This window comes from Corythoichthys intestinalis, chromosome 10, assembly GCF_030265065.1.
Source record: "Corythoichthys intestinalis isolate RoL2023-P3 chromosome 10, ASM3026506v1, whole genome shotgun sequence".
NCBI classification, from domain to species: domain Eukaryota; kingdom Metazoa; phylum Chordata; class Actinopteri; order Syngnathiformes; family Syngnathidae; genus Corythoichthys; species Corythoichthys intestinalis.
In genome coordinates, this window is record NC_080404.1 from 49,739,210 (window position 1) to 49,757,636 (window position 18,427).

The 18,427-nt window shown below is 40.3% G+C and overlaps 1 protein-coding gene across 1 annotated transcript in view; it reads right to left on the bottom strand.

Annotated features, from left to right (window-relative positions):
- The window catches only part of lrpprc (leucine-rich pentatricopeptide repeat containing), a 206,875-nt gene that overhangs the window by 37,070 nt on the left and 151,378 nt on the right, over positions 1–18,427 (bottom strand). The window contains exons 30-32 of the mRNA XM_057849140.1: positions 17,569–17,695; positions 7,126–7,214; positions 6,848–7,052 (exon numbers count right to left, since the gene is read on the bottom strand). Of these exons, the coding sequence (XP_057705123.1) occupies positions 6,848–7,052; positions 7,126–7,214; positions 17,569–17,695 (421 nt within the window). The remainder of the gene's footprint in view (positions 1–6,847; positions 7,053–7,125; positions 7,215–17,568; positions 17,696–18,427) is intronic.

The following is an 18,427-nucleotide window of genomic DNA, read 5'->3' on the forward strand; positions in this document are numbered from 1 at the left end:
CAATTCAAATTTTTCAGGCATGCGACCCAATAAAGTTTTTTTTTGTTTTTTTTTGCGCACTCAATAAAGCTTCTTGAACAGGTCACGGAGCTGCGTCACACACAACGTCTTCACAGCCTACTCTTTCGCTGTTTGCGCGCTGTTGTCACTTCTACTCGCCGACTCATCCAAAGAAAACAACGACAAATACGGCTCATCTTCTTCCTTGAGTGAATGAAATAATGCATTAGCTTGCGCTAAATGTAGTTTTATATTCATTCTGCACGGTTCAAAGTCGCTCGCTCAAACCAACCGGCCGTTGCTTGCTTCGCATGCCTCCCTTTCATTAGTTGGTGCCTCGCTCGGAAATTTATTAAAAAATGATCACATTCGGTTCGTCCTTCTGGACATCACAACGGCTCTTGGGATATGTAGTCCTTTGTGCTGCTTTCGGTTTTGAAAAAGGACAAGAAATAGTGGAAATATGGAGATAGATACATGGTCCATGCAGCGTTTTAATGCATATTTATGAGTGCAATAAAACTATAAAACTAAAATGACGTTATCTCCCGTTTTTCTAGGTCGATTGACTTCAAATAAAAACTGGTGTGGACATCAACTTCGACACTTTCAAATGAGACCAACCAGCGGCACGTGGGTGACGTAATTACAGCGTGACGAAGCTTCAAATACAATATGCGTAAACGCGTCGCTGCCGACACGTTCGGTGTTAAAGGGTTAACTAGTAAAACGGATAGTTATTATAAAGTGTTACCTATTCACTTTTTTGTTTTTCAACTGTGTAAACTTCTGTGGCTTTGCTCGCGTGGTTAAATGTTGGTACAAAAAACGTGAAAGCTCCACAGATATCTGCCAACTTAATCTGGCAACCTCGCCTGGCGAGTACACTTAACCGTGCCTCCCCCCTTCACCGTCGCTATTGTGATGAATATTTAACTGCGGCGGCGTGTGCGCCTTTGCGCAAGTGTATGTGCGAGTGTCCAGAGGTGGGTGAACATATCCACCCTGATTGTTGCGACTGGGACCATGTGAATAATTCAGCGAGGGCCCCCGCAAAATGCGTCTCTCTCTGCTTTCCTGCCCCGCTCGCTTCCCCACCCGGGCTCTTAACCAGTCAGGTTGACTCAAGCACGGCGGGGACGCACGTGTCAGAGAAGCTCAGGGCACCGCTCCCCGAGGTCAAGGTTCAAGCTGACAGGGCCGAGCAACGATGGCCAACCGGGCGTGAGGCCGTCTTGCTATTTCTTCTACTTTCTGCCGCGCTGCCGAGTTGGCACGGGGACGCCTGTCGCGCTAATGCGGCAAATGGCGTGATGAAAGTTTGATGCACAATGTGTTTTATATTTTGTCCGCTGTTGTTTGAGAGGGGACGCAACAGCAGTGGAGGATGGGTGTTTTCATGACATTAAAAGGAATCCATGAATAATCCTATTATGCCCGTGTCTCCCATTTGTTCTGGATGTCCTGCTTGCGCGCTAAGCTTTTATGCTAAGAGTGTGTCATAGAATGTCTTGTCACGCACTTGCCTGGCGGTAATGTGTTAAAACTTGTTCATTGTGTGATGCTATGTAAACTTTGAAAATCACAGTTATGTTCATTCGCAGTTTTTCTTGAAGGGAATAGTCACCTTTCTCGCACACACCATATAACTGTTTGCATTACTCTAACACGTAATATAATTAATCAGGGAAGAGTATCATTTCTCATATTTACTGTAGGACTGTACAACTCTAACTCACCTAATATAAAATAAATAGTACACCATAGTTTAATGAAACGAAGCAGAATAGATACACAACACCATCTTATCACAGAAGCCCAACGTGTGCGTCACGATCTAGATTGACGCACCAACTCTTGCAATTAGGGTTGTTCCGATCATGTTTTTTTGCTCCCGATCCGATCCCGATCGTTTTAGTTTGAGTATCGCCGATCCTGATATTTCCCGATCCGATTGCTTTTTTTTTTTTTTTGCTCCCGATTCAATTCCAATCATTCCCGATCATTTTTCCCGATCATATACATTTTGGCAATGCATTCAGAAAAAAATGAATAAAACTCTGACGAATATATACATTCAACATACCGTACATAAGTTCTGTATTTGTTTATTATGACAATAAATCCTTAAGATGGCATTTACATTATTAACGTTCTTTCTGTGAGAGGGATGCACGGATAGAAAGACTTGTAATTCTTAAAGGACAAATGTGACTTTGTATATTGTGACTAAATATTGCCTAGTGTATTTGTTGAGCTTTCAGTAAATGATACTGTAGCCATGCCCAAATGCATGATGGGAAGTGGAACCATGACTGTGCCGTAGTGCTACCAATTGATATATCTTCTCTGCGTTGGGAAATAACTGAGTGTTAAGAAAAAGATAAATTACTAACTTGCTTCCCCACATTGCTTCCCACGATATTTGTAATCGTAGGGAGAGGGATTGTAAGGCTTTAGCCAATTAAAAAAAGGCTCCATGGCTTCTAAAATTCACTCTACTCATGTTACGCTGCCTTTTAGTTCTCTATAAAGGTAAAACGGCGCCATTACAGATTGAGCGCGACAATGCGTGAGTGGGTCGTGCAGCGCATGCATTAATTGCGTTAAATATTTTAATGTGATACATTTTTAAAAAAATTAATTACCGCCATTATCGGGATAAATTTGATAACCCTATATTAAGCCAAAACTAAAGACTCTGGATGAGTGAAACATATTATGTCTGTAACATTAAATACAATTAGAAAACGATTTAATTAAAAAAAAAAAATATATATATATATTTAAAAAAGGCATGTCCGATATTTTTTTGCCGATTCCGATACTTTGAAAATGATGTGATCGGACCCGATCGTTCTCCCGGCCTATCCAAGGACAAAGAGCAGGGCGCTCTGTCCTAAAACAAGTAGGGTCTCGCCCAGCCCAGATAACAAAGTTGATAGCGGGCGCTTAGGACGTCAAGACCAGTGTCGGTCGCTGTGGCAACCACATCCCATCCAACCACGAACCTAACCGCCCAAAACCGGCCACAGAGGGATGATCCTGAAACAATACCCAGCCACACCTTCGGCCCGGCCCACTCCACCGCAGCCTTCAAAAAGACTGGAGACTGAGATAACAAACGATTCGCTGCTCGGAAACTTTTCTATGTAGCCTTGTTTTGGATCCAGCATTGTTCCTCCGTCGTCTGTTTTTGCCTTGTTTTTGACCATTGTCGACAAATAAATTGTCAACCTGTTTTCAGTGAGCCTTCTTCAAACTTTTGGAACATGGAGTCAGTACAAAGTAAAGATACATGATAATATCGGTCACCGATAATTATCCGATAATTGGCCGATAATGGCAATTATGACGTTACACAGATAATCCAGATAATTAAAAAATTCAACCGATAATGCAATCCGATAATTATATACTTGATTTAGCCTCCAAATGTGCGCAACCAGAGAAGTCAGCACGCCACCTCCTCAACCCCTCCCCTCTCGTTACATGACAAGAAGTAGTTGAATATTATGGCGGCTGTTACTAAAAAAACGACGCTCTCGCTATCTGCGAAACATTTCCCTTAGAAGTTCCACGAGGCGGAGAGAAAGAGTCCTCATTCAAAACCACTAACATCCATTTAAAACTACATTACAAAGATTTTTGGAACGAATACGAGGCTGCTGCTAGCGGGAATGCTAAAGCTATTGTAAACACAAACTGAGTTAAACTATGGGGCTTGTGACGATATAGAGTCGGGTTATTTGGCAGCCCAAGGTGGATAGTAAACTCGTATCCAAGGCTAAAAACCGGCACGACTGGAGACCGATAGTTGGCATGTAGCCGTCTTCAGACGGAGCCCGCCAATCTGGCCGGTCCGGCGGGGCGGGCCGAGCCCGGTCCCCCGGCTTCGGGACCTCCGGCGAACACCCCGGTTTCTCGAGCGTTCCCCCACGGCTTGTGAGCAGAACCAGGCCCTGAATACGCCGCGGCGAACCAGCCGATGCGGGCGGATTATCCGGTACGAACGTAAGCTGCCGCCGCCGAGACGAAGCACAATTTTATTTTTACCGAAATGACCCGAGAGCCAAAGCCCTGGATAAAAAAAATAATGCAGCTTATGCGACCACCATCACATCACATTTTCACCGCGTACATTTGGAAAAGTGATGTCCAGTAAGCAAGCTTATCATGACGGCACAGTGGTTAGATGATAATTTAAACATGGAGAGAACAAAATCAGCTAGTCAATAATGCATTCCGTATGTAAAATAACGAGCGGTCAGATGACTTTGTAACGCTGCCTTTATTTTCGGCTCAACAAAACTCAGGCACAAAACAACACGCACGGGGATGCGAGCTCCAACTCCATCCAAATAGTACTGCCGTGTATCAGTTTAGCTGCTGTAAAGCAAATGTCGTGAGTGCCGCAAATGTAAACAAAGCGCTGCAGAATGGGTACATGACATCTCGCTCTTTTGAGTTAATCATTTTCACAGTGTGCAACAAAGCATATCACATTAGCAATCACTTTTCAAATGAACTTATTTGTCTGCTCAATTACAGTCACAGTAGATAATCAAAACCTATTGGCACTTATTAACACTTATCAATTTTTATATGCACATTCCTGTTGTAATGAAAAAACAATAATATTCTGTAGCCACAAATATTATTCAAAATCTTTCCTTCTTCCAAGTTTTTTTAGGATTAAGTATAATAATGTATTGCTTAAAATAAGGCTGTTAAGACTATTTTCAGCTAGCTATTTTTCTTCCAAGAAATCTGGGAGAAATACACTTGAAGCGCTGGCAGATAATTTCACATATTTCCAATAGATTTACACTTAAAACTGACTAGTTTTAAGGAGGTGTGTTTTGCAATGTATTAATGTTATATATGTTAGGAATGGCTTACTTTTAAAGGCATTTTTGTGCAACTTAGGTATTTACTCGAAGTAATTGTTGCCAAAAGTTTACCATTACACAATGTCAGACAATCTGTCATTATTTAGATGTTGGAATTGAATACTTGTTCATATTTTATGTTGAAAAAGAGAGCAATAAATGATATTTTCACACAGTAATATTTTCTTTTGTGTATACTTTAAAATTTTACATAAATCTTTTAATAGAATTATCGGCTTGACATTATCGGTTGGAATGAGGAGGAAATTATCGGCTACCGGTTGAAAAATGTATTATCGTGCATCACTAGTACAAAGGGTTAACACAGGAAGGGAATGCGCGGAATGTCGTCCCTCCCGGTTGACTTCGCGGAAGCGGCATCAGCGGAGCACCATTTCCGTTCGGCTGTCGCTGTTTCCGTGCAGCTTGGCCGGGGGGCCGAATTCCTTCATTCTATATAAAGATGGTTCTGGTTACCATCAGAAGCACTAGTTTACCGTATAGGTATTTAAAAAAAAAAGAAAACAAAAATAGAAAACAAACAATGGAACAAAAAGAAGCAGTATCTTCAATTGTTCCCTCGCACTCTGTTTGACAGTACATGGTGAATGTATCATTTTTTGATATAACAGGACTACAGGTGGGTTCTTCAAGATTTAACAAATGATACTACTAATATTGCTCACCAGTTCAGTGACAGTACAGGTAGTCCTCGGGTTACAAACCAGTGATGTCTCTAACGCAGGGGTAGGGAACCTATGGATCGCAACCCAGATCTGGCTCCGTTATACTAAGGAATTGTAACGAATTACTTTTTTAAAGTAATATTAACAACACTGTTAGTCACTATCAGTGTTGTTAATAACGGCGTTAGAATATAACGGCGTTACTAACGGCGTTATTTTTTTCAGTAATGAGTAATCTAATTACTTTTCTCATCTTGGCAACGCCGTTACCGTTACTGAGGCGGGAAAGGCGTGCGTTACTATGCGTTACTAAGATGGTTGAATAAAAAAAGTCTGAGAGAAACTGACTCACGGAGACGAGAGAGCAGAGCAGGAGTGGGGAAGATGCCGTTGCAACCGCGATGCTAGGTGGCTCCAATCACACCTGACTGTAGCCATAGCCGACAAACTATGCCCACATGACACGGTAGATATCATATTATAGAACTAGATGCAAATGACAGACACAGCTGCATTGGCAACATGTTTTAAGGACTACATGCGTTAGTAAACAGCCGCCATCTTAAAGCAGTAAACCTCTCAGGAAGGCTCTGATGTAGAGATCCTTCCTAGCGAACCTAACTTTTTTTTTTTTTTTTTTTTTTTAAATCTAAAATGCTCCTAAATCGGCAAAATCTTAACTTAAATCTATCTTTAAATGATGAAACAGTTTTAAAACTTACACATGTTTAAAGTAGACAGAAGGGAATTAATGCAATAACGGGAGCAATTTTAACAACTTTAACAGTTGATTCACAACTTTAAATGACTTCCACACATAGCAAAGGTTAGTATCTAGTTATCGCAATACCCGCAATACTCTGTGTCTAGTTCAGGGGAAAGAATTGGGCTAGGGCCAATTGTCCCCCAAACTTCACATTGCGTGACCTGTTTTTTTGTTTTTTGTTTTTTTTGGGGGGAAAAAAAAAAAAAGAAAGAAAATTATCACTACTTTGCCAAGTAACTAATTACTCTTACATTCAGGTAACTGAGTTACTAACGCAATTACTTTTTGGGAGAAGTAATTTGTAACTGTAATTAATTACTTTTTTAAAATAAAATTAACAACACTGGTCACTATTAGCCATGACAAACATTCTGTATGTATATTTGGTTTATTAAAGGAAAATTTGGGGGGAAAAAAAGTTTCCAAAGAGGAAAAACACTTTTTCACGGATGTCAAAAAAAATACAATGTACAAGTGGTAGGCTTATTAAAAAATTTACTTACTGCTTGATGTAAGCCAGGGCTTTGTTGTTGGTGAACACCATAGTGGACAAATTGAGGCTTGTGCCAAGGCCCTCCACGAGAGTCTGTACCTCAGTAATTCCTGCAACGTCACCTTGGCTGCCGAGAGCCTGCACCAGTCTGGTAATAGCGAACGGTGAGGGCATGTTGTCCTGCTGCAGCATTGACTTCAGGATTTCCACTGCGTCTGCAGGTGAGCGTTGTGTGATCTGCTCGTTTTGCTAAATCTATACAGTATTTGCAGTGTGTATAATTCTTACCTTTAGTCTGGCCTCGCTTGCTCTGCGAAACCACGAGCAAACTGTTTGCGATGTCGCTAAGCTGGAAGCCAGGGACATGAGACTGGGCACTGAAAGAGTGGATAGATTTTTATTGTTTTGCCATTTCCAAAAATAGAAGATCACATTAAATCACACCAGGCTTTTCCTCCCGCATGTTCTGATTAGCAGACCAAACCGATTTCATTTGACATGTACACGCAGATCAGCCTAGGCATGTGCCGGTATGAGATTTTGACGGTACGATAACCGTGAGCAAAAATACTGCGGTTTTACGGTATCACGGTATTGCAATTATAGCTCCAAAATGTGTTATTTTGAGAGGTATGGGTTAAAAATAAAAAAATTAAAAAACACTTTTTTTCCGGGATTTTTTTATTTTTCAGAAAATATTTGCTAATTGGAACATGAATATTACGTTAAAATAAATAAATAAACAAAAAATATATTTTTAAATAAAATTAAAATAAATAGAACTTATAGACTACCCACAGCCACAGCTCAGGTTGCTCAAGATTGGAGCAAGAACTAAATTAATTGCTATAAAAAAGTAAAAACACTTCTAAATAAAATTGAAAAATATTGACTTTTTTTTTTTTTTTTTTTTTTTAAAGGGGCAAAAGCTCAAGTGAAGTTTCGCCATTTTCAGCTACTGTGTCAACTCTAGTGCACATGTCATGCCTTTGTGTTAAAAAGACGCAGAATTCATAAGTTAACAGGTTAAAAATGGATTAGTTAAAATGTGAATGTTGTTGTGTAAAGCAGGGGTCCCCAACCTTTTTTGCACCACGGACCGGTGTGATTTGGGTCTTTTTTTTCACGGACCGGTGTCCTGTCAAATTTTGCAACCTTATAAAATTTTGCTCCCAAAGCTTTTGTGGCGGTGAAAAAAGCCCTCTTTTATATTCAGTTGGACTCTCAATGTTATCCAATGGTGCTAAAAAACTATTTTCATCATAAACATACATGTGCAACACGGAAATGGCGTAAATTAATGCTTAACGACACTGCGAAGTCGTTAAGTGAGAGGGCTACGTGCACTTGTTGTGTGCACCTGGCATGGCAAACGTAAGTTAATATTCCTTTCTTTAAAGAAAGTTTGTAGTGTGTACTTTGGAATCGCTGCATTCGCGGTCCTTTTTAATGTTACACGCATGCCAACTTTGTCAGAACACCGTCAATGTGCGGCAGAAAAATACAGCAAATATAAAATAGCATTTGTTTTTAGCCACGTCGTGTTAAGTGCCGGGAAAAAAATACAACTCACCCGCTGAATCAGTGGGAGGCCTGAGTTTGTTTCGTTGAGACGAGATGGTCCCAAGATGGGAGAGTGAGAGAAGCTAGTATCCCAAATTGGAAATTGTAGCACAGTTTTCAGCGCGTTCCTAGCGATATCAGGATATTCCGAAATGACTTTAAGGGTTTCAAATGTACGTTTAAGTGATTTGCGATCTCATCAAGCTGATAATCTTGTTCCACAGACATGCTCGAATAACTCTGTTTATTCACATACGGGTCACGAATTCACTCCTTCGCAGTTCGTGGGTCTTTAGTGATTGGGAAGTAGCATAAATTTTGTTTTCTTCGAGGTTGGAGGCACATCTTCTGGCTCGTCAGGTTCCCTTTTCCCCGTAAAAAGTCTGTCCAAAGACGTCTGTTATTCAGTCATTCTAGTGTGGGGGATAATTATTTCCGGGAAGAAATGTGATTGGCGACGACCTACGTCATACGTTGTTATCGAGTCCAAGCGCGCATAGATATGCAAAACGAGATTTAGTGCTAACAGCCCAATCAATGCATTTCTATGACGACCTCCTATCCTGTAGTTGTATATCTAGAGTAGACAGGGATATTGGTGTGTTAAGCGGCACAGGCCAAAGTCAATTGGCCAGAATGCAGTCGTTAATAAATTATTTATTATTTCTGCGCGGCCCGGTACCAAATGCGCCACGGACCGGTACCGGTCCGCGGCCCGGTCGTTGGGGACCCCTGGTGAAAAGGTTTCATCTAAAAACACTGGGAGTGAGACCTCTCCTTGTCCAGCAAGCGTACATTTGTGCTTAGGGCAAGATCATCTGTCGCAATTAGCGATCTTTGATGTTATCCCTTTTCCTTCATTCAAGCTTGTTTCTCAGTGGCCGTGAGATTTATAACCTTGACGAAGTTGCTCTCCCAGCTAAGACTAGGCTAACATTCGTCTTTGTAAGTTTTTAGTTAATTTGTATTTTGAATTTGAAAGGAAAATGTGTGTTTTGTTTTTGGCGAACTTTTTCATGGATGACTTCCTCACATTCTGTTGTGTTTGTGCTAATGAAGCTACTCACACGTGTAAAATACTATTGTACAACGTTTTAAAACTGTATATTTCAGTTAACATGATTTGAGACCTCCATAAATTCAAGAATAGTACGCCTTTTGTTTGGAGTGTTTCTTTTTAGGTGTTTAGCAGAATAGCGTCACTGACACACACACATCAACGACCGGAGAAGGAGGGGTGAGCGCTGCCGCTCCAAGATACTTCTGGCTGCATTTTTGAGACTTGTAAAGTAGCGAATACCGTACTACGGTATGACGGAAAATTTTAGTGGTTTTGAAACCGTGACGTTTTCATACCACGGTAAACCTTGAAACCGGTAACCAGCCAAATCAGCCAAAACTAAAGTGTCTGAACCTTTTGAAATTTCTCACATTTCTGCACCATCAAATGTGATCTGATCTTTGTTAAAAACACACAGATGTAAAAACAAGGTCTGCTTTAACTAAAACCACTCAAACATTTATAGGTTTTCATATTTTAATGAGGATAGCATGCAAACAATGACCCTCTGCATAAAAAACCTTAAAGAGCAATTGAAACCAATTTTTACCAAACAATTTAAGTCAGGTGTGTGTTCAATCACTGATGAGTGGTTTGAAGCTGCCCTGCCCACTATAAAACACACACCTGGTAAGAACTGTCTTGATGAGAAGCATTGTCTGATGTGCATCATGGCTCAGTCAAAAGAGCTGGGATCAAGGATTGTTCATTTGTGTAAAGCTGCGAAAGGATACAAAACCATTTCTAAAAGTCTGGATGCTCATCAATCGACATTCAGAGAAGTTGTCTACAAATGGCGAGAGTTTGGCACTGTTGCTTCCCTCCCAAGGAGTGGCTGTCCACCAAAGATGATGCCAAGAGTTCAGCGCAGAATACTCAGAGATGTAAAAAAGAACCCTAGAGTGTCTAATAAAGACTTACAGAAATCACTGGCACAGTCCAATATCTCTGTACACAGATCAACTATTTGTAAAACTATGGCCAAGAATGGTGTTCGTGGGAGGACTCCACGGATCAAACCACTGCTGTCTAAAAAAAAAAACAAACAAAAAAAGCATTATTGCTCATTAAATGTTCGCGAAAAGGCACTTGCACACTCCACAGAAGTTTTTGGGAAAATATTTTGTGGACTGATGAAACCGAAGTTCAATCAGTTGAGAGTAACACACAATGTCCTGTGTGGAGAAAAAAATGGAACAGCTCACCAACAACAACATCTCATCCCCACTGTGAAGCATGGTGGAGGGAGCATCATGATTTGGGGCTGTTTTGCTCCCTCAGAGTCTGGACAACTTGCAATCATTATTGGAAGAATGAATTCAAAAGTTTATCAGAATGTTTTGCAGGAAACCCTGAGGCCGTCTGTCAGACAGTTGAAGCTAAAAAGAGGATGGATGCTGCGTGAAAAAAATGATCCAAAACACAGAAGTAAAAAAACTTCAGAACGGTTTCAGAAAAACAAAATACACGTTCTGGAGTGGCCAAGTCAAAGTCCAGACTTGAACCCAATTGAGATGCTGTGGCATGACCTAAAGACAGAGATACATGCCAAACATCCCAGGAAATACAGCAGTTTTGCAGAGAAGAATGGGCAAAGATTAGTCCAGATCAATGAGCCATATTGATCTGCAGCCACAAGAAGTGTCTGGTTGAAGTTATTGCTGCCAAAGGGGAAGCAGTGGGGGGCACAAAGTATTAAAAGTGATTGTTCACTTATTTCCCCCCTTCTGTTATTGTTTGCATACTATCCTTATTAAAACATGAAAACCTATAAATGTTTGGGTGGTTTTAGTTAGAGCAGACACTGTTTTTTCATCTGTTTGATTTTGACAAAGATCAGATCACATTTGATGTTGATTTTATGCAGAAATGTGACAAATTCCAAAAGGTTCAAATACTTTTCTTACCACTTTACCTGCGCTTTTTTTTATCCGTTTTGACCGACATTGAGGAAGTAAAAGTTTTTTTGTGTGTTTTTTTTTTTTTTTAATGAAAGATAAAATTGCATGAAAATTCACCTTCATAGGAATACAATAAATAATTCTGATGGTTGTTTTTTTTTTTTTTTGGTAACCTGGCATATCGGTAGTTGCTGTATAGACTCTGCATTTGTACATAAATGGTGGAGATAGACATGCTACAGTCCACTGACAGGCAACAAAACATTCTAATAAATATTGACAACTGCACTACAGATGGAGGTTTACTGGTCTAAAGTGCATTGTGGGAGATGAACCACACAGGCTGTTGACTTTCAACGAGGGATAAGGATTTGTCGACATTGAAAGCAAATCTTTATTCTTTTTTAACTAGGGCGAGACAGTTAATATATCTGCGGTGTCTTGGAACTTTGCAATATTAGAAGGCATCACATTTGGGAAAAACTAATCTTGTACAGACAATGCAAACTCCATGATGGATGGCATGTCTGAGCCTCTTATGCGACCCTGACAATAATATAAACATGACCGGCATGACTGATGCTCCTAAGCAAATGTTTTATTCTTCTTGAGCCAAAGAGCACGTGACTGTGGTGTCATTTATGAGATGAATGTTCTCCAAAATCTGCTCCTCATCCTCTTTTCTCCTATCCATTTCTTTGCCATGAAAACCTCAATCAGACTAACCTCTTTCTTTTACTTATTATGAAAGCCCTGCTAGCAGATTAATCTTTGCGCTCAATTGAGCATCAAGCAAGGCAGTCCTTATCGCCACGGCAACACCGGGGGCCAAGCGGCATCCGGGAGCCGCGTGCGACAGGGTCACAGCAGGAACAGGGTCAGTGTTGTAGGGTCTGAATTACTCTTATCAGGTAAGAGAAAACCTCAAGAGGCTCTCTCCTGCACATACACTTTCACTGTGCCTTGTCCCTGCAGGCATATTTGCACTTCAGCCAATGAGCCCGACATCTTCCTCATCATCACACCCACAATCCCTTAATCTGGCCATAAATGCCCCCCCTTCCGCTACTCAATTCTGTTCAGATTACCCCAAAACAAACGCTCAAAGAATTAATGCCTATAGCGTGTTCATTAACCTCCTTCGTGATTAAATCTAGATGTCCTCGCCATTTCCTTTTCCCCCCACTTAGCTCTTTTTATCTCCTTATTTCTTGCCATTATCACCTTCTCCAGTCCATCTTTACTCTCAGCTCATTCACCTTCTCAGCAAGAGTGAAGATTAAAAAATACATAAAAAGAAGCTTTCACGTGGTGCAGGCGAGGCTGCAAACGAGTTTAAACAGGAGAAAAAAGGATTTAGGCCACTAAAAAAACTAAATATGTAATTTTTTCATTCCTGTACAGATGAGTTAATGCTTTGCACAGTAACTAGTTTCAGTGTGGTAAAAAAGCATTTAGTCAACCACTAATTGTGCAAGTTCTCCCACTTGAAAATATTAGAGAGGCCTGTAATTCTCAACATGGGTAAACCTCAACAATGAGAGACAGAATGTGGAAAACCCCCCACAAAATCACAAAGAATTTATTTGCAAATCATGGTGGAAAATAAGTATTTGGTCAATAACAAAAGTTCATCTCAATACTTTGTTATGTACCCTTTGTTGGCAATAACAGAGGCCAAACGTTTTCTGTAACTCTTCACAAGCTTTTCACACACTGTTGCTGGTATTTTGGCCCATTTTTCCATGCAGATCTCCTCTAGAGCAGTGAGGTTTTGGGGCTGTCGTTGGGCAACACGGACTTTCAACTCCCTCCACAGATTTTCTATGGGGTTGAGATCTGAAGACTGGCTAGGCCACTCCTGGACCTTCAAATGCTTCTTACGAAGCAACTACTATGTTGCCCTGGCTGTGTGTTTGGGATCATTGTCATGCTGAAAGACCCAGCCACATCTCATCTTCAATGCCCTTGCTGATGGAAGGAGATTTTCACTCAAAATTTCTCGATACATGGCCCCATTCATTCTTTCCTTTACACATATCAGTCGTCCTGGTCCCTTTGCAGAAAAACAGCCCCAAAGCATGATGTTTCCACCCCCCATGCTTCACTGTGGGTATGGTGTTCTTCGGATGCAATTCCGTTTCTTTCTCCTCCAAACATGAGAACGTGTGTTTCTACCAAAATGTTCTATTTTGGTTTCATCGGACCATAACACATTCTCCCAGTCCTCTTCTGGATCATCAAAATGCTCTCCAGCGAAACGCAGACTGCCTGGACGTGTACTTTCTTCAGTAGGGGGACACGTCTGGCAGTGCAGGATTTGAGTCCCTGGCGGCGCATTGTGTTACTGATAGTAGCCTTTGTTACTGTGGTCCCAGCTCTCTGTAGGTCATTCACTAGGTCCACCCGTGTGGTTCTGGGATTTTTGCTCACCGTTCTTGTGATCATTTTGAAGCCACGGGGTGAGATCTTGCATAGAGCCCCAGATCGAGGGAGATTATCAGTTGTCTTGTATGTCTTCCATTTTCTAATAATTGCTCCTACAGTTGATTTCTTTACACCAAGCGTTTTACTTACAGTTGTTCCGATCATGTTTTTTTTTTGCTCCCGATCCGATCCCGATCGTTTTAGTTTGAGTATCTGCCGATCCCGATATTTCCCGATTCCGATTGCTTTTTTTTGCTCACGATTCAATTCCAATCATTCCCGATAATTTTTCCCGATCATACACGTACATTTTGGCAATGCATTAAGAAACAAATGAATAAAACTCGGACGAATATATACATTCAACATACAGTACATAAGTCATACAGTACATAAATCCTCAAGATGGCATTTACATTATTAACATTCTATGAGAGGGATCCACGGATAGAAAGACTTGTGACTTTGTATATTGTGACTAAATATTGCCATCTAGTGTATCTGTTGAGCTTTCAGTAAATGATACTGTAGCCTTGCCCAAATGCATTATCGGAAGTGGAACCATGACTGTGCGTAGTGCTACCAATTGATATATCTTCTCTGCGTTGGGAAATAACATAAGGTGTTAAGAAAAAGATCAATTGCTACCTTGCTTCCCCACATTGCTTTCCATGATATTTCTAATCGTAGGAGAGGGATTGTAAGGCTTTAGCCAATTAAAAAAAGGCTTCAAAGGCTGCCAAACTTCACTCTATTCAATTTACGCTGCCTTTGATCACTCTATATAGGTAAAACGGCGCCATTACAGATCGACCGCTACAATGCGTGAGTGGGTCGTGCAGTGCATGCATTAATTGCGTAAAATATTTTAACGTGATACTTTTTTACAAAAACTCATTACAACCGTTATCGGGATAAATTTGATAACCCTACCTTAAGCCTAAACTAAAGACTCTGGATGAGTGTAACATATTATGTCTGTAACGTTAAATACAATTAGAAAATGATTAAAAAAAAAATATATATATATATATATATATAAAAAGGCATGGCCGATCGGTGTGATCGGACCCGCCGATCCTTGCCGATCGGTCGAGACATCTCTAGTTTTACCAATTGTGGATTCAGTCTTCCCAGCCTGGTGCAGGCCTACAATTTTGTCTCTGGTGTCCTTCAACAGCTCTTTGGTCTTGGCCATAGTGGAGTTTGGAGTGTGACTGACTGAAGTTGTGGACAGGTGTCTTTTATACCGATAATGAGTTAAAACAGGTGCCATTAATACAGGTAACGATTGGAGCCTCGTTAGACCTCGTTAGAAGAAGTTAGACCTCCTTGACAGCCAGAAATCTTACTTGTTTGTAGGTGACCAAACACTTATTTTTCACTCTAATTTGGAAATAAATTCTTTAAAAATCAAACAATGTGATTTTCTGTTGTTTTTTTTTTTTTTCACATTCCGTCTCTCATGGTTGAGGTTTACCCATGTTGACAATTACGGGCCTCTCTTCTTTCTTTTCAAGTAGGATTACTTGCACAATTGGTTGACTAAATACTTATTTGCCTTGCTGTATGTGTTTTTCACTGAAGGAAAAAAAAGCAAATTGCGAGAGTAAAAAAAAAAATAAAAGGGAAAGAGATTGGCAGCACTCAGCTAAATCTCTAATAATGCTCTACATGCTCCTATTCAGGCAACACGACTACACGATACATTACGATTATTCCACTGGACTATATTACTTAACAAGTAGACAATGTCTCATATCCACCCATGAAAAACAATCCAGGATGTATGAGAATAAAAGTGCACTCATAAGGGTGCAGGGATAATACCCGGAGACAATAGAATACCTGATTATGTGATGAGTTTAAATCAGTCTGTTAGAAACTACAGCAATACTGGATGAATTATTTGACCTTCCTTCGATATTGCCATTAAGATTCAAATACAATCAAAATAATAAATTAAAAAACGGTCTTGGATTTGCGCCAAAATCTAATGGATTCCTCCTTGGCCCATGTCCCAGACGTCATCTAAAATACAGTATGTTTGGAAAGGACACAAAACCTTCTTGTCGACATATATAAAAACAAAACACTTAACTTTACTTGCATTGGTATGAAAAAGTATCTGAACCTTTTGGAATTTCTCACATTTCACCATGAAATCATTAACAAGTGTGATCTAATCTTTGTCAAAATCACACAGATGAAAAAACAGTGTCTGCTTTAACTAAAACCACTCACACATTTACAGGTTTTTGTATTTTAATGAGGACAGTATGCAAACAATGACAGAAGGGGGAAAAAATAAATAAGTGAACCATCACATTAATATTTTGTGGCACCCCCTTTGGCAGCAATAACTTCAACCAGACGCTTCCTGTAGCTGCAGATCAGTCTGGCACATTGATCAGGAGTAATTTTAACCCATTTTTCTCTACAAAATGGCTGTAGTTTAGTCAGATTCCTGGAATATCTGGCATGAATCGATGTCTTTAGGTCATGCCACAGTATCTCAATGGGGTTCAATTCTGGACTTTATTTTGGCCACTGCAGAACGCGTATTTGTTCTTCTGAAACCGTTCTGATGTTGATTTACTTCTGCGTTTTGGATGATTATCCTCTTTCAGCATCCATCCTTTTTTAGCATCAACTCTCTGACAGACGGCCTCAGGTTTTCCTGCAAAACTTTTGAATTCATTCTTACATTAATGACTGCAAGTTGTCCAGGCCCTGAGAGAGCAAAACAGCCCCAAATCATGATGCTCCCTCCACCATGCTTCACGGTGGGGATGAGGTGTTGATGTTGGTGAGCTGTTTAATTTTTCCTCCGCACATGAAGTTGTGTGTTACTCCCAACCAATTGAACTTCGGTTTCATCAGTCCACAAAATATTTTGCCAAAACCTCTGTGGAGTGTCCAAGTCCCTTTTTGCAAACATTGAACGAGCAACAATGTTTTTTTTAGACAGCGGTGGCTTCCTCAGTGGAGTCCTCCAATTCTTGGCCATAGTTTTACGGATAGTTGATGTGTGCACAGAGCTATTGGACTGTGCCAGTGATTTCTATAAGTCTTTAGCAGACACTCTAGGGTTCTTTTTTACCTCTCTGAGTATTCTGCGCTGAAGTCTTGGCGTCATCTTTGGGTGGATGGCCACTGCTTTGGAGAGAAGCAACAGTGCCCAACTCTCTCCTTTTGTAAACCACTTCTCTGACTGTCGATTGATGAGCATCCAGACTTTTAGACATGGTTTTGTATCCTTTCCCCGCTTTATACAAATCAACATTTATTGATCGCAGGTCTTCTGACAGCTCCTTTGACCGAGCCATGATGCACATCAGACAATGCTTCTCATCCGGACAATTCTTAACAGGTGTGTGTTTTATAGTGGGCAGGGCAGCTTTACACCACTCGTCAGTGATTGGGCACACACCTGACTTAAATTGTTTGGTAAAAAGTGGTTTCAATTGCCCTATAAGTCTCCTTAGGCAGAGGGTTCACTGATATATTTTTCCTCCTTCTGTCATTGTTTGCATGCTATCCTCATTAAAATATGAAAACCTATAAATATTTGGGTGGTTTTAGTTAGACACTGTTTTTTTTCATCTGTGTGATTTTGACAAGGATCAGATCACATTTGATGGGGATTTAATGCAGAAATGGGAGAAATTCCAAAAAGTTCAGATACTTTTTCATACCACTATTTTGAAATGCTTCACGGGCAGTTTCTGACATATAAACAATGCAGACTTTTTTGACAGCGTCAGTGATGCTACTTACATGTCTTTGACTGCCATGGCATCCTCCAAAGCTCCACCAGACAGCAGGGCGCGGATCACATGGTCATATGAGGCAGGGCCCAAAGCCACACCTTTTTTGTCCGCTTCTTTTAGCATCCTGTAGGCCTCTGACAGCGAGAACAAAAGCATTTGTAAGCTGGGCTCAATATGCAAAGCTATATCTTCAAATGAAGATACGGTACATCTCCTTTTGGAGCATAACAACATCAAACGGTATACGATTTCCAATGTTGTTTGGCGCAGTTTCGCTGATAAAAATGTCCAAGACCATCAAAGATAAGCCACCCCAATACACATAAAATGCAGTTCTTGAATGGAAGTAATTTATTCGTTATGGGAAACAAATATTTAAACCTGGGTCGATGTGAAAACCACCAGTATATGTCACCTAATTCTAGCAATAATAGTTGTTGCGTGTAGTGCTGCAACCATTAATTGATTAACTCGCGTAATTTCATTATAAAAAAGCTTCTAATCAAATTTTGCCACTTCGATTATTCATTTTATTAAAGTGTCGTTGTAATTAGAGATGTCCCGATCGATCGGGTCCGATCACGTCATTTTCAAAGTTTCGGAATCGGCAAAAAAATATCGGACATGCCTTTTTTAAACACATATATATATATATATTTTAATTAAATCGTTTTCTAATTGTATTTAACGTTACAGACATAATATGTTACACTCATCCAGAGTCTTTAGGCTAAGGTAGGGTTATCAAATTTATCCCGATAATGGCGGTAATTAATTTTTTAAAAAAATGTATCACGTTAAAATATTGAATGCAATTAATACATGCGCTGCACGACCCACCCACGTATTGTCGCGCTCAATCTGTA